Source organism: Antechinus flavipes, chromosome 2, assembly GCF_016432865.1.
Source record: "Antechinus flavipes isolate AdamAnt ecotype Samford, QLD, Australia chromosome 2, AdamAnt_v2, whole genome shotgun sequence".
Lineage (NCBI taxonomy): Eukaryota > Metazoa > Chordata > Mammalia > Dasyuromorphia > Dasyuridae > Antechinus > Antechinus flavipes.
This window is the reverse complement of record NC_067399.1, coordinates 136700753-136725995: the sequence shown is the minus strand read 5'-3', so window position 1 is coordinate 136725995 and position 25243 is coordinate 136700753. Positions and strand designations below refer to the sequence as shown.

The window sequence follows — 25243 nt, the reverse complement described above, 5'->3', positions numbered from 1 at the left end:
TATCTTTTCATCAGTTTCTGTTTTACCCTCTGATTCTAGAATATCTAGGCAACATAGTCATTTCTAAGGAGGCTCCAGATGTTACCTTCTTGTGTAGCTCAACTGAATCATTTAGCCCTACATTCTGATAGCTTGTTCTCATATTCTCTCATCTTTTTGGTCACAGAGGAAGACTATGTTATCTTGCTACTGAGGTGTTTCTGTTATTAGATATAAATAAAAGGATATAAAAATAAGTATCCCAGTTCTTTTCTTTGTAACATCTCAGGTATATATCCTTCTCTCCTCTTGACACTGCTACTGAAAAAGGGAGCCTGAAACTCTCTAAAACTCCTTGAAGGAGAGATTCTCCTTGAACCCTGTGTCTTTGGAACCCCACCCCACAGAGGAAACAAGATAAACAGCTTCATTCTGTTATCTGGATGGGGTTGGTTCAGGCCTGAGCTAACCCTATTGAATTGAAAAGACTCATTCAATTCTATTCATATTCCAGCTAAGCTGAAACTCAGCTTATAGTTAAAAAGAGCCAACTTGAAACAACTCAGAGGTTCTAATATGCCATCCCATGCCATGATATGCCAAGGAAACCTCTGCCCACTGGAATAATATTCTCTTCCGGTGTTACCCTCTCTTTATCCTCACCTATTTCCCTAATGAGACTTTATGCCTCTCTGTCAGGATTTCTTTCTGCCTCTCTGCCAGAACTCCTCCACTGAGGAATTCAGCCTTTCTGTTCTTGTCTAGTAAAGGCTGACTTCCCAATGCCAGTAATAAACCTCTTTTATCAGTCTAGCCTTTTCAGGTTTGTAAATTCCTTTACAGAGAACCTCTGTGCCACTAGAAGGGAGGGTTTCCCAAACTCCCTACCATGTGCTGAATTCCAAGGGGATGTAGGGGAGCTAAACCTCTCCATTTGGTTCCCTGAACCCCAAACCTGCTATTAGACCTTATTATTTAACTCCCTGACCACCAGGAACCTTAATCTCATTTTAGTTCCCTAAATCTAGACCTCATCATTTGGTTCCCTAAAAGGGAACCCCAAAACCTAAACCTTATCACTACCACTTTTGTGTAGGTCTCATCCTCTCATAGCTAGACTCTGGACACACACTGCTACTTAGTTTCCCTGCCTCAGTCTTTCCCACTTTCAGTCCATTTTCCATTCAGCTGTCAAATTAATCTTCCAAAATCCCAGATTTGACCATGTTCACTTCACCCCAATTCAGCAAACTTCAGGGCTTCCTGTCACTTCTGGGATTAAATACCATCCTTTTGTCTTTTAAAACCCTTCCTAGGTTTCCAGTCTTCTACCTTATAACTCTCCATCTCTTCTACATTTCAATGAATTGGCCTTTTTGTTTCTTGTACAAAGCATCTTCAATCTCCTGATGGTGCCGTTTCACTAGCCATCCCCCTGGCTAGAATTCTCTCCCCCATCACCTTTTCCTTATAGCTTCCTTGACTTTTCTAACTTCTTTTTAAGTTCCAACTAAAATTCCACTTTCTGCAAGAAGCTTTTGCCATTCCCCCTCCACTATTAGAACCATCTCTCTGTTAATATTTCCATTTTTATTTTATTATGTGTTTGTGTTCATTTTATACATTGTTGTTTACTTTGAGCTGGTAAGCAGGGACTGTTTTTTGCCTTTATTTGTATTCTCAGCATTTAACAAAGTTCTTTGCACATAAGAAATGATTATTGATTTGGCATCTTTTAGTAAGAAAGGTGTTTCTGAAAAATGATTGCTCTTACTGCATAATTATTAGAAAATAAAATAAGTAAAATATTTAAAGAATTATAGTAATTTTAAGCTCACATGATTTGAATTAATCACTGTTAACTAGATTGTAAAAATAACTAATTCTCTAATAAGACATTTACTTAACACCTACCCCTCAGCATCTAAGGAGTTTTCATTCATGTATTTTATACTTAACATATTAATGAAGGCCCTTTCCATTTTTTGAACAAGAAAAGTTGAAATACAAAAAGACATTTTATGTCAGAACTAATCTGGTAGATATCTGAAATTGATTGATGTTTGATCACCAATCCAATAGGTTTTCTATGAAATTATTTTCATAACCTTGGAATATGAGACTATCTTGTTCCCAACTTATAGCACAGAGATGTGAGGATGAATATATCAAAGCTCATTAAACTCTTTGAAAAATCCCTAAGTAAAGCTAAGGTATTATTTCAGACAATTACACTAAATACAGTCATATGTTAATGATAATAATAAATGCTTGTTTGTATATAATTCTTGCTTTTAGGTTGCCCTCAGAGTTTTAGTAGAAATATTTCATATAACATCCTTGTGAGATAAGGAGGGTTAAATATTAAGGTATGTTTATACCAGAGGGAAAGGATGGTTTAGTTTTAATTGCCTTTCAATCAGCTAACTTTGTAGAGTTAATGGGCCTTGAAGGAAAGAAGGATGCACTGTAGAATCAGAAGACTTTCATTTGAAACCCAGCTCTAATATTGGGTAGTTCACATATAAAATGAAGGTGTACGATCTCTTACAAATTTAATGATCTTAGGATATGAATCCCCATCCTTATTCTCCGAACAAGTTTTCCAAAGTTAGGAAGAACCTCAGAGGCCATTTTCTCCAATCCTTAGTGGAAGAGTCCCTATCTCACAATATATCTGATAACCATTCAGTGTTTGCTTGAAGACCTCCAATGGAAAGGAATCTACTACTTATGATTCCACTTGTGGGTAGCTCTAATTGTTAAGAAATTTTTTCCTGAAATCAAGCCTAAAATCAGCTTTTTTGCAGATTCTGCCTGTTGGTTCTGTCTTCAGGGTCCAAACAAAGCTAGTTCAAATACTTGAAGATAACTATCTTGTCTCTCAAGAATCTTCTTACTTCAATTCAGCAAGCATTTATTAAGCACATAGAGTCATCAGGCATTGTATTAGGTGCTAAAAATATAAAAACAAAAATAAATAATCCCTGCCCTTATATTTTATAGGCTAAACATTCTAAATTCCTTCAAATAATCCTTTTTTGACTCTTAACAGTCTTGCTGCCTTTCTCTGGTTGTTTTTCAGCTTATCTCTTTCCTTCCTAAACTGTAATACCCAGAATTGAACATTAGATTTTTGTTTCTAGCCCTAGTCCTTCTAAATTCTGTAATACATTGCTAACTGTTTTTTGGACATATCAAGCTGACTTGGCCCATAAGTAATTTAAAATCAACTTGTCCAAAACAAAACTTACCTTCACCCTTAAAACTACCATTTTTACAGACCTTCCTATTTTTGTTGAAGACATTAACATCTCTCTAGTCACTCAGATTTACAACCTTTATGTCATCCTCACCTTTTCATTCTTCCTCACCCCACATATCCAACCAGTTGTCAAATTTTGTCAGGTTTACCTCCAACATCTTTCACTTCTATCTCCTCTTTACTTATGCAACCATAACATTTAGACTTTTAGTTTATTATATATCATCTAATTTGTAGCAAGCATATGCTTATTAATTAATTTATTGTGATTGATCTATGCTAGCCATGCAAATAAATATTTCAAAATGAGCAAAAGTTATGTGATAAATCTCTTTTAATGATCATATTCAGAATTAAGATTAAGTAGATGAGAATAAAAGCAGCAGATTTCCATTTATACAAAATATTGCCACCATATGGCTATATTGTTACAGTATTTGAAGTGAAAAATGATATAGATTCTATTTTAGATGGTATCTATTATATCTCTCTAAATGTTTGTCAAAGAGGATAATATCAAAGAGGAAGATAAATTCTTAGATTATCATTCAGTTATGTAGTGGCAGCAAAGGACACTAAGGTTTGGAGACAGAAAGATTTGAGTCTAATTCTGCTTTTTATACTTAGTACTTCATGTGACTTGGGACAGATGAGTTAAGCTATATATAATGTTAGCCCATTTCTTAGGACTTACCTACTAAGTCATGGCTGATTGGGATCTGTGTTGGTAGAAGGAATTCCCACAATAGTTTTCTAAGTGGATAAGAACTCTTTGTGCATATAATTTAAGTCTAATGCAATGAAATGGAACAAAAGGAACTGGGGTAAGATATTGGGGGTTAAAAAAAACTTTAAAAAAAAACTCAAATATTCTTTTAAGGGAAAAAAGAATAGAATGTGTAATCTGAATTCTATAAGTAAATCTTGCCAAATTATCTGAGAATAATAATGAGTCAAAATGTCTTAATGAATTTACAAAACTGAAAGCAGTCATTATTTTTTTTCTTTCTTTTAGAACTTCTAATAATTATATGAATTACATGTTAGATTAAAAAATAACAATATATAAAGTAGTCTGGGTTCAAACAATATCAAGCACAGAATTCAGTTAACAGAAAAGCCATGTTACCCAATTCAGGAGAATCAGATACTCAGATTTTAGGATCTCTTGAACCCTAGCATAATGATTTGGCTTTCAAATCCATTGTTCAAATGAAACTTTTCTCTAGACAAATAGGGATGGTATATGCTTATAATTCCTGCTACTGAGAAAACTGAGGTTAGTGGATGACTTGAATTAAGGAGTTCATAGTTCCACTACAGCTAAAGCTACAGTCAGGGGTTTATATTAAGTCTGGCACCAATATGGGTAGTTCCTGGAACCAGAGACCACCATTCTGCCTGAGGAGAGACAAACTGTCCCAGGTCAAAAATGGAACAGGTCAAAACTCCCATATTCATTAGAGGTAGCATCAGGGCTTATAAATAAGCACTATGTTTCTATCCTGAGTGAGGTGCCCACTTAAAGTGCCCACTTAAAATTTATATATTTTATATATATATGTAATATTTAAAAAGACACAATTATTTACATATATACACATTTGTAAGGCATTTTTTTTGTTTTTAGTTTGCTGTGGGGGGGCAGGGTGAGATGGAAGGGAGAAAAGCAGATTTGCTGATTGAAAAAAAAAACATTTTTTTAACAGTATTTTTCTAAATAGATGCAAAGGCAGTTTTCAACATTCACTTTTGCAAAACCTTGTATTCCAAATTTTTCTGCCTCTCCTCCTTTCTTCCACCTCCCCAAGACAACAAGCAATCCAATATAGGTTAAATGTGTGCAATTCTTCTAAACATATTTCCATATTTATGCTATGAAAAAAAAATCAGATCAAAAGGGAAAAAAAACACAAGAAAGGGAAAAAAAAAGCAAACAACAATAGCAAAAAAGAGATAGAAATGCTATGCTTTGATCCACATTTAGTCTCTTCCTCTGGATGCAGATGGCATTTTCTACTCCAAGTCTATTGAAATGGTCTTGAATTACCTCATTGTTGAAAAGAGCCAAGTCTATCACTGTTGATCATTATATAATCTTGTTGTTGTGTACAGTGTTCTCTTGGTTCTGCTCATTTCACTTAGTAGCAGTTCATGTAAGTTTTTCCAGGCTTTTTTGCAATCAGCCTGCTCATCATTTCTTATAGAACAATAATATTACATTATATTCATATACCATAACTTATGCAGCCATTCCCCAAATGATGAGCATCCACTTAATTTCCAGTTTTTTGCCACTACAAAAAGGACTACTTACAAACATTTTTGCCCATGTGGGTCCTTTTCCCTCTCTTATGATTTCTTTTGCCAGTAAAGACAGTCCTGGATTAAAGGATAAATATCTTGATTTTGTGCACATACTGGGGAAAAAGTAACAGTTTTTGTTCTCTTTTTTTGGGGGGTGGGGGGTGGGGATTGTAATTGACAACAATGCTTTGAATACTTATATTTGTTTAAATCCCATCCTCATAAAATGTAAGCTTCTGGAGGATAGAACCTATTACTATGTAATAACCTATTATTATGTACAGAAAGAAGAGATAGATGAGGAGTTTGGAAAAGAGACCCCAAGAAGAATTTAAGTTACTCAGATATGTGTAAGAACTTTCTCTTGACCTAAAGCAAAGATTAATAAATTAATAAATTTATTATGGTAGTCTCTAGTTCTAAGAGCTACCCATGTTGGTGCCAGACTTAATATAAACCCCTGCCTGTAGCTTTACCCCTAGTGGAACTATGAATTCCTGAATTCAAGTCATCCCCTAGCCTCAAAAATTAATAAATAAAGACCTAAAGATTAATAAATGTTTATCTCAATGATAGTTTTATCAAGGAAAAGAAATTGGGGAAATTATAACCTGGACCTGATTCTAACTTTTATGGAGAAACTGGTTGCTGGATTCAAAACCATGGGGAGAAATTACCATTCTCTTTTGAAGTTTGTGATAATAAGAAAAGAGAGTCAAAAATAGTTTGACATATACCCTGGATTTGGGGTATAGATTAAGGTCTCTAGTTAAATCAAATCAATAAGTATTTATTCACCTTATACTTATCAAATTGGCTAATATAATAAAAAAAGGAAATGACAGTTTTGGAGGAGGATGTGGAAAAACTGGGACATTAACGCATTATTGGGAGAGTTGTGAATTGATTCAATCATTCTGGAGAGCAACTTGGAAATATGCCCTTTGATCCAGCAATACCAGTATTAGGCCTGCATCCCAAAGAGATTTTTTTTAAAAGTTGAAAAGGACCTTATGAACAAAAAATATTGACAGCAACTCTTTTTATGGTGACAGAATTAGAAATTGTTGGAAATTGAGGGAATGCTTATTAATTGAGGAATGGTTGGATAAGTTGTGGTATATGATTTTGATGGAATACTCTAGGATACTTTGAGAAAAGACTTCTACAAACTGATGCAAAATAAAGTGAATATTATACAAATGGTAGTGATATTGTATAATGATTAACTCTGAATGACTTAGCTATTTTTAGCAGTGTGGTGATCCAAGATAATTCTAAAGGGCTTTGGGTGAAAAATGCTATCCACCTCCAAGAAAGAACTAACAGAGTCTGAATGCAGATTAGAAAATACTTTTTTAAACTTTTATTATTTGGGAGTTTTTTTTGGGGGGGGAGGGGAGGTGTGTTTTCTTTCACGACATAGGTGATATGGAAATTTTTTTTTTATATGCAACTAGGAAAAAATGTACATACATACAAAAACAAGTATTTCTTAAATGCTTACTATGTGCTAGGAACTCTTAATGAATTTTTAGTCTAAAGGAGGAAGAAAAACAACATGCATGTAACTATGTACAAACAAAATGGCTACAGGATCAATTCAAGCTAGTTTCAGAGGGAAGGAATTACAAGTAAGGAAAAACAGGAAAGGCTTCTTGTAAAAAGGGAGGTGGAGAGGTTGTACAGAATGCAACTTTGATATAAAAGAACCTGAATTTGAAACCTGGCTTTGCTATAGTTTGTCTTGGTGACCATCACTAAATTGATTAATCTCTCTGGGTTTCAGTTTCCTCATCTGTAAAATGAGGGGATGGGACTAGAAGACCTCTAAGGTTCCTTCCATTAACTCCTTTTTGAAAATAATTCATTCTAACTTATGTATTTGTTATCATTTTTATATCATGTTTTGTTATTTGTATTCTTCATGGAATTAAAGTTTTGAGGTACCTATTTTGGTTTCCTTCTTCTAAAACAATTTTTTATTGCTTTGTAGACTTATTCCTAAACCCTTTTTTATTCTGTTTTCTCTCTTACTCTTAGAAATACCAATTTCTAGAGTGACAGAATATTGTTCCATGTGTAGACATCTTCTTGTGCCTCTATTTTTATTTTGTTGCTTTTGGTTGCTTTTTTTAGTTTGCCTTTCTTTTTTCTATTGTTGTGGTGTTTTGAGTTGCAAATAATTTCTTCAGGTTTTTTTTTTTCTAGGAATGTTTTGAGTGCTACTTTTTTATTGAATATTTACCTTTTTTTTCATTTATGGGTAGGCTCAGATTTGCAAGGTAGGACATCTTAGATTGCATCTTGAGCTCCCTCACTTTTCAGAACATGTTCTTCTATTCCATTTTGTAATTTGCATTTTCTTTCCTTGATATTTTAAGGTATTTTTCCTGGTTATTTTCTGAATATGTTGTTGTCATTTGAAGTTTTCAACATAAGAATTTTTTCTTTTTTGTTTTTCCTACGAGGATCATTAGGTTCTTTTGATTGGCATTTTGTCCTCCATGTTCAGAGTTTCTGGACAGTTTTCATGTATTATATTTTGCATTGTGGCTTTATGATTTGACTTGTCATGTTCTGGCAGCCCTATAATCATTGAATTTTCTTAATACAATCTATCTTTGAAGATGATATTTTTTGTTTGTTTGGAGCAGATGCAGTCTTTTAATGTTATTGCTTTTTGAGTCTTCTTCCAGATCATCCTTCACTTTCATGTATTTCCATTACTAATTAGTTTTCTTTCATTTTTTTGGCCAGACTTTCCATTATGGGTTCAAATTTTTCTATTCTGCCAATTATTTCTACTGTATAGACTATAAATTTCATTTTCATAATTCTTATTTCTCTTATAAAAACAGTTGGCAACATCCTACTGTGGTTCTATTCTCCTTAGGAATGCCTCATCAAATATTGATTCATTTTCCTTTGCCTTATAATACCTACGCGTTTGAACTTTTTTTCCTGGAGGCCATCTTTCTCTCTTCTATTAATACTAATCTTTTCTGTCAGTTTATCGACTTATCCTCATGATCTTTAATTATGTTCTCTTCCTCCCTCAATCTCTAGTAATTGTCAGTCTTTTCCCCTCTCTCTTTTCCCTCTTTTGCGCACTTTCTGACTCCCTATTGAGTGTAGTTTCCCTAAAGCCTAGTTCTCCAGAGTTTTAGCCTCCTTGTACTTTGGATAAGTCACAATTCACCAGACTAGGGCTACTCCATGTAATTTATGAGAAGGACAGAATTGGCCCCTACTAGATGCAGAGCTCCATCAGGCTTAGTGTATACTACAGTTACACACGTCTAACTCTCATTCTGTTTGTTTCCTACTTTTCAGGCCAAACTCAACTATAACAGATTATTGCCATCTGCTACTGAAGTCTGAGAAAATTTTAGCCTTGTATCTCTATGGCACTGAAAGGAAAGGGGAAGGGTCAGAGGAGTAGAGTTGAGTTCTATTACTAGCTCATGGAATGGCTTTTGCAGTTTGGGCTGAGAGTGGAGGGGAGGGAAGGAAGGGGAAGGAGATATTGAATGAGACCATCGGATGTTAGGGATTGGTCTTCTCCTTTATTAGTTCTTTGAGTTTTAATCCTGGATTAAAAATTTGAATTCTTGACTTCCTTGATCCTAGGAATAGCTCAAATTGCTTTATCTCTTTTGCATAGAGAACAGTGACTAGTTCAGATTTTGCATCACATATTTATTTACTGTGTAACCTTCAGAAGTCACTTTCTATATATGTTACTTTATCTGTAAAATAAGGGGACTGGCCTTTCTGAGCTCCCTTTCATCTCTGAATCTTATCTGTGACTCCTTCCAACTGAATGTCATTATGTAAGTACAGTCATTGCACCTGATAAAAATAATAAAAGGAACTAAATCAATTTGAAAATTTTAGTGCTATAGTAAGCTTATTACCAAGAAGTTACAACATAAAACTGAACTAAATAAAATAATAAGTTCATTTGGAGCAATAGAAATTTCCTAAATTAAAAGAAAAATGTTGGGTTCAAGTAGTAATAAGGCAAGGGACTGATGGAGGAATGGAAACTAGCTTTTTCAAATTTTAACCTGTATTATAAAGGAGGAATCAGTAAAATAACTTGGCAAATTTACAGATAAAGGAAAGACACATGGTGTCCCTTGAGTAGTTTTGATGGAAACAAGGGGTTGTAAGAGGCAGAGATGAGCATGCATTTCAGGTGCTAATTCAGATGTTAAATTAATTGCAGGACTCACTTTTATATTCCTTTGTATACAGCCTTTCTCTCAGCATTCATCCCTCTTCACTTCCTCAGTATCAAGGATATAGGGTATACTCAATAAATACTGTAGTTTGTTAACTGACTATATTTTTTTCTTGTTTTAAAGCAATAGGAATTGTTTCTTTGGTCTGAAAAACTGTGCTTATAGCATTCTTTTGAAATGTTTTAAATTATAAATTCAATAATCTTTAAACATAAATCTTTAAAATATATAGAAACAAAAGATTGTACATAAAATCAACTTTCACTATTTAATGCAACAGACATAAAAGTGATTCTAATAAAGTAATGTAGTCTCATTCTTACCAACTTCTGTTTTCTCCCTGTTTGTACATGTATTCCATACTCTATTACTATTATTATTTACAGTTTAACAGAGGTTGACTGGAGGTTGAATAGGAAATAATTAAGAGAAGGGATTAGAATAAAGAAAAATGAGGGAAAGCTTCCTGTAGAAGGGATAGTATTTTATTTGAGAGTTGAAGCCGGAAGGATCAGTAGTTGGAACTGAGAAGAAAGAACATTCCAGGTGATGGTTGTCAGTCAGAGAAAATACCCAGAGCAAAGAGATAGAGTGTCTTATTTGTGGCATAACTAATGGAGTAGAGTGTTAGGGAGAAAAATTTAAGACTGAAAAGGTAGTAGGAGGCTAGATTATGAATACCAAATAGAAAATTTTGTAGTTGATCCTGAAGGCAGTAGAAAACTACAAGAGTTTATTGTAGAAAGGTGACATAATGGGACCTGCCCTTTAGAAAAATCACTTTAGTGGCTGGATGTAGGATATATTGCAGTGAGGATAGACTTGAAGCAGGCAGCCCCAGTAGCAAGTTGTCACAATAGTCTATCATATTAGTCCAGGCATGAGATGATGAAGACCTATACTTGAATGGTGGCAGTATGAGAGTTAGAGGGAGCATTTAAGAGATGTTGCAACATTTCTTAAATCAACAGTTAAAATCAACAGCCTTGAGAATAGATTGAATGGGGGATGAAAGAGTTGACAGACAGTGAAGAGTCCATTATAACTTTTAGTTTGTGAATGTGGGGGCAGGGCTGGGAGGATGGTATAGCCCTCTAAAGAAATAGGGAAAGTGTGTGGGAGAGGGAGAGGACAGGATTTCAGGGGGATGATAATGGTTTCTATTTTAGACATATTTAATTTAAGATTATCTATTCAACATCAAATTTTAGATTTCTGAAAGACAGTTGGAAATGTGAAATTGGAGATCAGCCGAAAGTTGGGGGCAGAATAGGTAGATTTGAGAATCATTAGCATAGAGAGGATAATTAGATTCATTTTTCTTCCATGTTATATTTCCTCCATGCAATATAATACTTTCTATTTAGGTGTAAAGCATTTGAATTAATTCACACAAAATATTCAGTCTTATAAAATTGCTCCAACAACTGTTATTTTACGATAATATTGAATAAACTTGAATGAAACTAATTATAATTTTGCAAAAATCTGCTATAATATCATTTGGCTAATTACTTAAGAGAACTAATTTCTCCCCTGCCATTGTTATTTTACTTAATTGTCATGTTTTCCTGGAACCAGTAGAATTTTAGGGCATCTATAACCTATATATAATTTGTAATTTAAATGAAAAAAATTTTAAATATTAATTATTGCTTAATTTATATGTTCATTTGATTATTCATGTTTAGAATAACTTTTAAGTTAATTGCTAAATTGTTGCATGCTTATATAGTAAACTGTTATTAAAAATAGAACTAGGATAGTATCTGATATCCCACAGTTCTTTTCTCAAGGATACTGACATCTAAAGAGAGTTCTTCCTCCAAGTGGTCGGCAATTAGACTGTCCCATACAGTGAGTGACTGATTCCATTGTCTTACCCATTACTGTGGGGCCACTCTCCTCTATGGCCACATTCTTCCTGGATGACTTGTGGGTCAAGTTGCATCCTCCTACTATGACTGCACTCACATGGGACAGATCACTTTCTGTGACTCCATTTCCCTTAATCCTCCTCCCCTCATTCTACTACTTCACCTGAATTTGTCTAGGGCCCAAATATTTCTAGTTACAATTCAGTTGATCATATAAAGATGTATCAAAGTTGATACTGTCTCATTAAATAATGAACTTTAAACCACCTGTCATTCATGTTTTCTTTTACTAGGTACCTGCATTATTGCATACTGGCGATATGGTTCATGGCTTGGGGCCATTAGTTGTCCAATCTGCAGACAAACGGTATGTTGAATCCATGAAATCTTTTTAATATTACTTTAACTTGCAAATGTTTTTATTTTTGGTATCCAAACTAACCAGTTATTTTTTGTATTGCTAGCAGAACTAAATTTATCTAAAGCTTTTATTTTGCCTTCTTATTCCAGAATCAAAATCAAATATATAATCTCAATGAAACTTTTTATTATCCTTAGAGTCAGCTAACTAAAGAAGTTAGAAATCATTGCTGCATTATCAAAAAAGAAGTTTCTAATCTGGCTTAAGAAAATATCCTTTATTTGTAAATTTAGTACAAACTACCTGAAAAAAAATTATTTTTTTCTTAGTTTGCTTTTATTATGTGAGGGAGAGAGAGGGTCTGAATAGCTCAACAAAGAACAGATAAACAGAAAAATGTTCTATTTCATGAACATGATGCCCTACTCAAAATAAACTGAAATTTGTTAATACCTATTGTTGTAAATCAGTATTTGTTTGTGTAAAGGAAACATGAGTTAAGAAAATGGGTCACTAAATATCTGCAACTTGGGGAGACTGTCATGATTGAAATGTCAGCCTGGATAATTAAATCTTAACTAGGAGAAAGGAAAGTTTGAAAAGGGGTTAGAGTGAGGGTTACTGCATTATAATTATTACCTCATTCTTTTTGTTTGTTTTTTTTTTTTGATAAGATTCAGATGTTTTATTGACTAGTGCACAAGAAGATAACTGCTTTTTGTAATTGAACAAAAGTGTTAACATGAGAACTCATCTTTTGTAGGCTTGTTGAGAAATAATCAGTACCACTCCAACAGATACTGTGTACTTTTACTGTTCTTACATGATTTCGATCTTCTAAATTACATTTCCATACTTTGAGTTTTCATGTAGCTTTAGAATCAGCCATGTTATGTCTAATTATTTTATGTGACTAGACATTTGGTCTAGTGGGTTATCTAAGATGTTTTCCTATAGTGTGGAGAAATGTCATATTAGTCCATGAAAGAATGAGCATAAGATATAAAATCCGAACAGCCACCAAGTTATATCTTGAGGGGATATTTACTAGGTGCTAAATTTGTATACCTTGCAATAGTAGCAGCAGCACCGCCACCACCTTATATTTATAAGGTTTACATTTACAATTTATTCTTTATAATGATCTTTTTAGAAATTTGACAAAGTGGTAATGAAATATTTAAGAATGAGATGCAAAACAAATTAACACAAAGAAGCAGCACTATAAATTAGTTCTGGGGCCACCAGAATTGGAAGGAAGAGGTAAATTCTAGTATTAGAGTTCAGTGAGACTAAGGATTACTTTTTTTAGATATCTAAAGAGGTAATATAGTGAAAATGTTTTATAAATTGTAAAGCATTCATGTTAATGAACCAAAGATGTGATATATTATTTTAAAAGCTAACAGTTTTTGGCAGCATGTTGAGCCACATTGGATAATTAATTTGAAAGCAGACAAGCTAGAAAAGTTAGAAAATTCTGCAGCCCCCAAGAACGGCTTTGAGGAAGAACACAAAGATAGTGACAATGACAGCCAACTGAAGAAACCTACGGTTCCCAAACACTCCAAGAAGAAATTGCAGGGGATGAACCTTTTTATAGTAGCTGAACTGAAACAACTGGTGGCCCAATCAGAAGTGGTAGAGATGCATAATGGGACAGCCTAGGACCCCAAGTTTTGAGGAACTCAGTGCCAATGTTAAATCCATTGGTACTTTAAGCACAATTACCTGCAATTAACTGGAGATTAAAAAGCCACCTTTTGCCAGACTTTGTCAAATGGGAATTCAGAAGATGCATGAAGTTCTGTAGGAGAAGGAAGAATAGAAGACTGTGAACTATAAATATGAAAAAAGGTTCAACCCAAGATGGGGAAGACTGAAGTGAGAAATTGTTATGAGACAGAACTTGAAACAAGGTGATAATTCAATGGAATTGATAGAAACAATGCTTAAGTTAACATCTTTGAGAGTTCGCACATTAGCTCACACATTAGTTCACACGTTTGGGAGACTTCAAGGTTCAGTATGAGATATCCACATTCACATCTCCCATAATCCCACTCTCAGAGGAGTCAACTTTTGAGTTTACACCTCTAAAAGAGTATAAAAACAGCTGAGCTCAGTCAGAAGAGTTCAGTTGAAAAGATTGAGAAGGGAGCGTCAGTTGGAGATTGAGAAGCCAGGAGTAGGAGTTGAGCTGGAGGCAGAAGCTGTCAGAGAAGCTGCAAGAGCTCTTGGAACCAAGGATAGGCCACCAAGAAAACTAACCGGGCTATTTTGGAGGAAGCAATAAAAGATCTGAACTTTTAACACCTGGCTGCATTTGAGGTGATTATTGATTTGAACTGAAACTAAGGCTGCCTCCAGAAAACCTCCCCAAGAAACCTGCTCCCAGAGAACCATCATATATTATAAAAAAGAACACCACAAGAAATACTAAAAGTTAGGTTTTCACAAGATGTTCTAAGTTTCAATATGGGATCAGATAACAAGCACCACTTTCTGGAGCTTTCAAAAGAAGAAACTAGCCTAATCACAAAAGTTTCTGAAAAAAGGGGCCAGGTTTGAAACTGTTTTAAAAGGGGCTAATGACTAGGAGAAGGCTTTTCTTCAATGTACTTTATTAATAGGCTCATTGTGTATTATCTGACATACTCTGAGGTTGGAGATAGTCACCATTTTTGACCATGAGATGTATGACCAGGGAGAGGGGAACATGTCTAGGAGCAATATGTAAGGGATGGATGAGGAAGGCCCCAGAAGGGTTCCAGACAACCAGAACTCGGAAGAGAGGAGTAGGACTAACTCATATGGAGTTTCCACCTGCTTGTACAGGAGCATATTAAACTGCTTTACTCATCCTGAGTTTTCATTTATTGCACCATTTTGGGGGCTCAGAATTTTGTTTCCAACAATTGACATTATTGCCAGAAACTACAAGATACCTTCTTTAAGTGGCAAACTATGCCAAAGCTGACAATTCACAGGGACCTTTAATATGAAGGGAAAGTCTGAGACTCAGTCGAAGAAGCCACCAGGAGATTTGTTTAATGAGTAGTAGATTTCATTGGGGATGCCAGTTGGATCAAATGCCCCCCAAATTTCTCTTTTGTGGTTGATTGCTATCAGTAAAATGGGACCTAGTCTTTCCTACCCTAACCTGAAGATCTCATTCCTGAAAGCTGCTGCTTTGGTTACCATGCTGGAGGTTGGAGCAAAATTCCTGGATGGGATGGGATGGGAAATTGCTCTATGGAGATGTATTTGGAACCAACATAACAGAATTCCAGACAGAGGAGAGAGTGACCAGACATCTTGTGGAGAGCTGGAGACTTCTGATGAAGAATCAGAAGGAGGAGGAATAATTAAAATAAACCTGATGAAATCAGGTGTCATTATCCCTGCATGCAGTGGTCTCATCACCCAGTGGGCTTTTTTGTCAGTCCTAGCTGGATTGGAGACGCCTGAACATGATTGAACTTAAAAAAAAAAAAAAAAAAAAAGTAAAAGAGCTATGGATGGTAGTGAGACCCCTCAACTGTTTATTATGCTTTCTGAGAAAAAAACAGACACTGTGGAAGGTGCCATAATGGATTCCACTTATCATAGACATGTCATAAATATGAGCCAGAAGGGCCCAGCCCCTAAAGTGCAAGGGATGGAAGCAGCTTTAGCCCCAAAGAAATTGGAACTGGATCCCATGGCTATGTCCCTAAAAAATGAGGAACATATATGGGAACAGCAGGCCCAGGTGGAAAAGGACGTTAGTGACATAGTAGGTGAATATGCTGCTAATCAGAAGCCTCAGTCCCAGGATAGCTGCAGAGGGAGTAAGAAATACAAAGAATTCAAGTTTTAAACCTTGAAAACACTTGGTTCATCTTTTGTCTCTAATTTGGATCCTGGGGTCCAAATCCCTCATGATTTCAAGGACTCTTGTTCATTTTTGTGTTCTTATTTCAGACCTCTTTTGTAAATGAAGCTCTTCCCTCCCAGGAAGAAGATGAATAGAAAATAATAATAATGATAGCTATTATTATTATACCTTTAAACTAAAAGGGAAAGCAGAATTCCTCAGTTCAATTCAAGGGCATGGAAAGGTAGCCTTAGGTAGATGAAGTTATAAAAATCAATACAGCATAAAATCAATTATACCGTGGAATGCAGTAGAAAATAGAGGTAATACCCAGTGAAAGAACTATGAGAAATGAATGTGGACCACAACATAGCATTTCCACTCCTTCTGTTATTGTCTGCTTGCATTTTTGTTTTCCTTCTCGGATTATTTTTATCTTATTTCTAAAATCTGATTTTTCTTGTGCAGCAAGGTAACTGTATACATATGTATACATATATTGCATTTAACATATATAACATGTATTGGTCTACCTGCTATCTAGGGGAGAGGGTAGGGAGGAGAAAAGTTGGAACAGAATGTTTTGCAAGGGTCAATGCTGAAAAATTACCCATTAATATGTTTTGTAAATAAAAAGCTATAGTAAAAAAAATTTAAAAGAAAAAGAAAATGGAGGTAATATTTTTATCTTTTCATTTCCAAGCCAAGTATTCCCTTAAGGCAGACGTGCCTATCTGAATGACATGAGATTTGGGATGAGGTTTGGTACCCTACTCAAAATAGTGCAGAGGTGGTACCCAAAGTGAAGATTTTTTGTAGGTGAATTCTGATAAAGAAATTTCTGCTATCCCTACTGGAGCCATCTAAGTTCTGCTTGAAATCTATATATGGGGAGATCATTGCTAGCAAAGACAGCATATTCAGTTTTCAAACAGATTTAATTACAAGAAAACCTTTCCTTATATTAAGCCTAAATCTTCTGTAGCTTATGTATATTAGTCCTAACATTCTACCCTATTGAACCCAGCAAAAATGTTTAATCCCTCTCTTACATGATGGCCTTTTGAATATTTAGGAAGACAGCTTTTATGGTCCCCATGTCTTTTCTTCTTCAAGGTAAAAATTCTCATTTCCTTTATCTGGTCCTTAGGTGGCATGGTCTAAAAGGTCTTTATTATTCTAGTTACCTTCCTCTGGCTATTTTCCATCTTGTCAGTGTATTTTTTAGAAAATCTGGCTTCCAAAACTGAGTTCTCCAAATGTATTTTGACCTTAGTGCAGATGAGCTATGTTTTACTTCCACTGTTGTTTATGTTTCTATTTATGTATAGTTTAAGTCCAGGTTAGCTGTTTTGGTTGCTATGTCTTACTGAATTTGCTAGAAACCAGGCATTTTTCATATAAAGTGTTGTCTAGCTACATTTCAGTCATTTTCTCTTTCATGACTTGACAGGAAATATCAACTCCTATTTTGTATGTTGTCCTTGGAACCATCATAACTTGTTTTTACTATAATATGTTGATGCCCAATGGGATAGATTATTTTTAGCAGTTCTTTCTCTTTCCTCTCGTGAAAGATCAAGAATTAATGGCATTATGTATGAAAATTTCAATAGTGAGACAAGGTAACTTTGTGCTACAAATAAAGACTGATCAATGTCTTAAGTATTAGTGACTTGCAGGTCTTTTTTTTTTTTTTTTTAAATTTTATTTTATTTAATAATAACTTTGTATTGACAGAATCCATGCCAGGATAATTTTTACACGACATTATCCCTTGCAATCACTTATGTTTCGTTTTTTTCCCCTCCCTCCCTCCTCCCCCCCCCCCCAAGATGGCAAGCAGTCCTATATATGTTAAATATGTTGCAGTATATCCTAGATACAATACATATTTGCAGAACCGAACAGTTCTCCCGCTGCACAGGGAGAATTGGATTCAGAAGGTAAAAATAACTCGGGAAGAAAATCAAAAATGCAAATAGTTCACATTCATTTCCCAGTATTCCTTCTTTGGGTGTAGCTGTTTCTGTCCATCATTTCTCCAATAAAACTCAGTTAAGTCTCTTTGTCAGAGAAATCCACTTCCGTCAGAATATATCCTCATACAATATCGTTGTCGAAGTGTATAATGATCTCCTGGTTCTTGCAGGTCTTAATAGAATTAAAAACACTAGATAATAGGGTTATTACCTTCATTTGTTTACTCCCAAAATAATCATAATTTTGTGCCATTTTGTATTTTAATGTTTTCTTATCATTCCTGTATCACCTAGTATTCTTAGGCCAAAAAATATTTCTATTAGTTCCTCATGGTAACAAAAAAGAAAATTAGAACTAGAGAGTAGGTATATTCAACGTTTATAGTGTAGGTATTTAAATAGTTGTAAATAGGTACACTCTATTTTATTATACACATTAATTGGGTGGGTTTTTTTTTTCCAGTTTTGCTTTCATTAAAAGAAATAAGCATTTTTTATTCTAATGAATAAAGACAACATGCAATGCACTGATGAAAACCAATAATATTATTGAAAAATGCAATAATTTATCACTTATATCCCTGAAGAGTTCCAGGAGTAATAAAAATTACTTCTTTTCTGTATTATACAGGTTACCTTACTCTTACCAGTATTTGGTGAAGATAATCAGACTCAGGATGTCTCAGAATTGCATCAGGATATTAATGACTATAATCGAAGATTCTCAGGACAACCCAGATCAGTAAGTAACATCAAGATGACAAAACAGTGATCATTTTGATCTTCTCTTTTTGCAAAACAAACATTTTTAATACGTGTTCTTTGACTAATAAGTATTGACTACTTTCTAGGAATTTGGCAGATGAAAGTATGATAGATTGAGGGACTATAGGGAATAACTAAGCTGACAGGAAAGGGAAAAGTTGAAGATGTCTGGAAGAGAGGACAACTGATGAAGCAAGGTCTAGAAGATGGGAGGATATGGGATCAAGAGAATGGAGGGTTGGTGATGGGAGCATAAGTTAGCTATGTCAAAAAGGACCACATAAATTAGGACAGAACATTGAGCAGTGTAGATGAGGCAAAGTAGCTACTTTGGCATAAAGGAATACTTTTAATGTATTTTGTGGATTGGCAAAAATCTTAGGAAAATTTAATGACAGCAACATCTAACAAAACTTATAACATATTGTAAGCATTAATAAAGTTTAAATCTATAACTCTACAATTATGTATATTTGTTTATTGTCTAGATAGAAAATATTTTAAGTTATCTAAAGTAATATTTACTATAATAATATTTAATAAAGTATTACTATAGATAACTTTGCCTCATCTACACTGCTCATGCCATCTAAAGATTTTGCATTTTACTTGTAAAAAAATAAAATTCATAAATTTTACTTCAAATTAATTTTATAAGGCAAAATTGCTTTTTATCTTTTTTGATGATAATCATCACAACCTGGTGAGACTCATGTTTCCAACTATCTTTAAAAATCTTTCATTTCAGACAGTAATCAAATGATTGGATAGGTCCTGCTCAAATTCAGATAATCACTGAAATCATTAGTGACCTGGGCAAGCAAAATAGCTCAAACAGAGATTGCTTTTTTTGCTTTTCAGAGTTGCCAAAGTGGTTTTTAGTGGCTACATCTCAAAAATGCCACGTAATGAATGCATTGTTTTATTTTGCTTACCTCAACTCATAGGCAACTTGACATCTGATTTCAAGTCATTTTCAAAGTGTGGTGACCCTTTAGTTTGTTTCAAATGGTGTATTAGTGAGAGACAGAGAGAGAAGCATTGTGACTGAGTAGTAGGCTCAGGAAAACCCAGGCTCAAATTTTGCTCTTGCCTTTTAGTAGTTATGTAGCCATGGAATGAACATTTCTGAACCTTAGGCAGTAGACTTATATAATTTAGTAGATTTAGTAAAAATTAATGCAATATGTATTGATGGAAGGAGTTCCATGCCTAATGAAACTATAGAGCGTTGGTGTATTAATGCATAGTCTGTGTGTATATGATATATTCATATTACCAACATATATGTATGTGATACTAATTGTACCCCTATTTTAAAAGAAACCAGTAATTAAATAAATATTGGTAAATTATAGTTTTGTAGATATGGTGGCAGTAGTGTTCTGAATCTTGAGAAATTCATATTGTGTAATATATTGAAAATCAATATAATATGTTTGTTTTTCCCTCTTGCCAGATTTTGGAAAGAATTATGGATCTGCCCACTTTACTGAGACATGCATTCAGGGAAATGTTTTCAGTCGGGGGCCTTTTCTGGATGTTCCGCATCAGGATATTACTTTGTTTACTGGGAGCTTTTTTCTATCTGATATCACCCTTGGATTTTGTTCCTGAAGCCTTGTTTGGAATTCTAGGATTTCTAGATGATTTCTTTGTCATCTTTTTATTGCTTATTTACATCTCCATCATGTACCGAGAAGTACTAACACAAAGGCTAAACAGATGAAATAAATGAATGTTGCTTGAGCATATGTGGAAAACCATTCAAGGGAATCATAACAAAACACTTGAATATCATTTTGCAGGTTCGAAAACACCTTAGGAAATTTGGCTAACTGGAACTGTATCAGTGTATTGGAGGTTGTAATACTGAAGCTAGATTTATAACCATCTAAGCAATGTCTATTTGTTCGATAATTAGCTATATAAAATATCTTCTGAAAAAGTCTATGTGGGGGTTGTTGAATGAACAGGAATATTTTTTTATCTTGATTTTACCTATCCCTCAAAACTAAACAATTTGGCTGTGGATAAAGATATTATTAAATATGCAATTTGTCTACTACCTTCCTATATGAAATATAAATATTATAATGGATAATTTTCTTGTTATAGTAAAGTGATACATAAAATTTTAAAAGTCAGTATCTTTTAGCATTTACTATGTTTTGTGCATTTGCAACACTATTTTGCTTTTCCATTTCAGCATAATTACTTTTATCAGCTAAAGGTTAAAAAAAAAACTTTAACGTTGCACAGGACTCATTTAGTTCATACATTGGCTTAACATAAAACAATTTTTAATAAATTCCAAATTTCATAGCCTAGTATAATGCCTTAGAAATAGTAAGTGATCACTAAATCTTTATGTCAAAACATATACATTTCTTCTCAATCAAAACATTTAATATTAATAGTTGTAATTAAATTAATAGCTTGATCTTAAAGGGTAATCAAATAACAGTAATTTGAAAAGGGAAAATTGAATCCAGGAAGCTGAATGAAATGGCTAAATCATGGGTCAATCTTATAGGAATAAAGCCAACTCTAATGAACTGACTACAAAACTTAATAACTGAATCATAAACAATACTAATTAAACATTACCAGAAAAAAACCTGCTGATTCGTTCAATTCAAGCTTGGGATGTATTATGCACTGGTGGCATGACAAAGTGAGAAAAATATTTCTTTTGACATGTAATCTAAAAATTCCTCAATTGACTTAACTTGGCATACTTCTTTAGCTTTGTCCTCAAAACGGTAAGAAATGATAGCTAGATCCTAATGTATGATAGTGACAGACAATGAAAACGATTAGCTTTATTGATGAATTTATTTACCTTCTACTGTATGTAATATTGTCCTTGGCATCAAGAAGGAAATAATCAAAATGTCCTATTTCTCATTTTAATATCCACTGTAATTAATTCAGATACAGACATTAACTTGGTACTGACTCTAAAATGTCAACAGTGATGGCCTTAATTTCAGCTTTTTCGGTTCTGGAGGACAATAACTGTTGCTGTCTAGGGCAGAACAAAATAGATATGAAAAGTGACATGCCATACATATTATGTTTACTTGGGAAATATTTTGGGCAAAAGATGGAACAGATCTCTGGAAGTGTTTTAATATAGTATTCATTTCCATGGGATATTTCTATGGGATAATTTAGGTATGAGTCTCAATGGACCAGGTACTTTTCTCACTATTGCTTATAAAACCTTAATTTTTTACAGTGACTCATCAGAAAAGGGAAGAACAGCAGCCATGAGAATTTTTGCTACCCCTAACATTAATTAAACTGAGGGATTCTGGAGTCCTTCAAGTCAAGAATAAATCTGACTTAGGGTACAAAATTGAATTATCCTGTAAAAGAAATAAATTTTCAGTATGTATGCTCTATCTACACTACCCATTATTTTAATTCTGATAATGGTTTTATTTTAGTATTTTATTTTAATATTCTGGATAAAGGCATTTTTATCACAATTTATAGCATTTTAAGTATTGTGGTATTTGAAACTACATCAAGTTAAAGACGTTTTAAAAATTTATGGACCTTATGTTCATTGCATTCAATTCTGGCAATGGATGTGAAGAGATTTTTAATTTAATGTATTTAATTAATCCCAACAAAGTTAAGTACTTCACTTTTTAATCACTGTTTAAAATCAGTCTTAATTCCTATGATTCAGGGTAAAAATCACACAAATCAAAGTGTGTGCCCCACCCCATAACATAACATAGAGTGCCCCCCAGGAGTACGTAATAAATAGATCAATTATCTGGGGAGCAAGATAGTCCAGGCAGTTGCCCAAACTCTGCCCATTGGTCAGATATCACAACCACCACAATTTCTGGCTTCATTACTACAACAAGAAAACATAAGTGATTTAAATCACTTATTACTATGTGGATATCTACCTCACAGTGTTGTTATGGAGAAATAATACTTGAGTTTAAGCTTTGAATTTACATGTGCAAAGTAATTTGCTTTTTCAAATAAAAGCAGCATTATCTCAAATGTTTGTTTTGCTATTACTTCTGCAATGTATGTACTCAAAAAAATTTAAGATAGACATGGAATGGTACCATGAAATGGTATTCAGTGTAATTATTGTTCCTGCTTCATTTATTACTAATGTGTGTTATCTCATTCAACTTAAAATTTGCAAAAAAAAAAAAGAAAAAGAAAAATAGGTGTGTTATCCCTTACTAATTGGTTCTACATTTATAGCTTTTTAGATTTTATTTGCTTTCACTTTGAAAACTACCCTCACTCCAGATCATGTGTGAATTTTGAAGAAAAGTAAGCCAACATTCATGCTTAGTTAATCATGGCTCCAAATTCAAATGTGCAAAAGCTAAAGTGCTTTTTCATTTATTTGTATTTATATTCATCATATTTATCACATATAATAAAACTAGCAGGCTGGCTAAATACAGTATAATTTTCTCTAATATAGAACTTTATACCTTGCTCATTTAACGTTTTCTTTTCCTTCTTACTCTAAGAAAATGAGTTTTCCTTATAACTATTTTACTCATCAAAAATTCAATGAATTTTCTGAAAATTATCAGTTCTGGATGTTATGTTCTTATTTGCTTATATGTCATCTTTTGGCTACCTTAAATTACTAAATATATAAGTTCTTAGGGTGTTTGAGAGTCAGATTCATTTTTCAAGAAAAGAGTATTCTATTTCTTTCTTTGTGGCCTTTTTTGTGATCAGAATTAAGTATGTTTACAAAACAGGTAAATAAAACATACATTCTTCCTTTAACAACATCCTTAATCTGCTGTGCCAGAAAGGCAGGGCCAGGACAGAATGGTATGTCTCTCTAGAAAATACCCAATATTAGCACCACCCTGTCATCCCTAATGATGATATTTAATTTGTAAACTGTTCTACAGATAAAATTTAGAGATTTTACAATTAGTTGATGACATATACAGATAGCATGTTTTATAAAAGAGAAATGCAAATTAGTTGATTATATGACAATCCTATTTCTTAAATTATTATTTTTAAAAACAAGTATTTAAAAAATGGTCTTAAACCCATACTAAAATAAGAATTTTTTATCTCAGTACTCTGGCTCTGATCAATAAGAACAGCTTGACTTTCCACAATTTATTGTTAATAAATCAAATTAGCATTTCTACTCAACATTGCCCTTTCCATAAAAATAGAACTCTTAAAATAGAAAAAAGAGCTAATTCCTCTGATTTGATCTGGGAATAATCTTATTAACTAGTTCTTAAGAAACTATATTTTGTAAGCCTTGGAAAATTAATAGTTTTCTATTCTATTACCCCCCCTTCTATTTCTATTCTATACCCTTTTCATAAATCCTAAATCAGCAATACATTGGCATAGCATTTTAAGTTTTTAAAAGTTCTTTACATAACATCTCATTTATCTTCAAAATCCTGTGAGGTAGAAGCTATTCCCATTTTACAGATGAGAAAACTGAGGCTGACAGAGATAACATGGCCTGTTCAGAGATCCATAACAATTAAGTGTCTAAGGCTAAAAATGAACTTGTCTTCTAACTCCAAGTTTAATATACTACTTGCCACATCACTTCAGTCATTGTGTTCAGGGGACCTGGGGTTCAATTCAGCCTCTAGATGTTAGATTATGTGACCATGCATGGGCACTGAGGGATGCATAAACAAAAGTAAAACATTTTCTGTCCTTAGGGATCTCACATCTAAGAAGGGAAACATGAATAGAAACAGGGTGTCCTAAAGTCTTACAATAAGCTTACATAATTTAATTTTAAGATTGGGTCTCTTTAAGATTTAAGATTGTGTGTATATATATATTCTGTATACATATATATTATATACACATGTACATGCACATACATCTCTAGATATATACCATATATATACACAGTTTAATAAAATGAAGATAAGGTAATTTCCGAAGGAAGTATATGAACATCTTCCTACAGAAGATGGTACTTGAGCTTAATCTTGAAGAAAACCAAGGATTCTTAAGAGAGGAGTGGATTCTAAGCAGAGGGGGACAAGCTAGAGTAAATGTGGAGGGGAAATTGAACATTCCATGTATAGAATAACAAGTAGGCCTTTATAGTTGCTTTGCAGGGTGAATGTAGGAGAGTAACATTTATGAACACTGGGAAGGTAGAAAGGGACTAGATTATGAAGAGTTTCAAATGTCAAACTGAGCAGTTACATGTGAACCTAGAGGTAATAAGGACTCCACAGAATTTGATTCACAGCTCTATTACTATAGTCTGAGGGACACAGTAGAACCTGCAATTTAAGAAAATCACTCTGGAACTATATGGAAGATGGACTACAGTACAGAGAGACTGATAATGGGGAGACCACGAGAGAAAGAATATGAACCTAAACTAGGTATATGGCTGTGCTGAGAAGTAGAAATGGTATAGATTTGAGGAATATTGTAGACAGAGAAATAGCCAACTGACATCTAATTGGATATGTGGTTAAAAGTGAGGAGTCAAGAATGACACTTAGGTTATGGATCTGGGAGACTGAAGGATAGTGGATACCCATGGTAGCAATAAGAAACTGACAAGAGGATGTGGAGG

General features: G+C 33.8%; 1 protein-coding gene across 5 annotated transcripts in view; it reads left to right on the top strand.

Moving 5' to 3' along the window:
- The window catches only part of RNF170 (ring finger protein 170), a 55865-nt gene extending 32551 nt beyond the window's left edge, over window positions 1–23314 (top strand). For all 5 annotated transcript variants that reach the window (XM_051975617.1, XM_051975618.1, XM_051975615.1 and 2 more), the window contains exons 5-7: window positions 11972–12045; window positions 18512–18622; window positions 20105–23314. In XM_051975617.1, coding sequence (XP_051831577.1) covers window positions 11972–12045; window positions 18512–18622; window positions 20105–20374 — 455 coding nt within the window. In that variant the 3' untranslated portion in view covers window positions 20375–23314. The remainder of the gene's footprint in view (window positions 1–11971; window positions 12046–18511; window positions 18623–20104) is intronic.
- Window positions 23315–25243: the final 1929 nt, after the last annotated feature.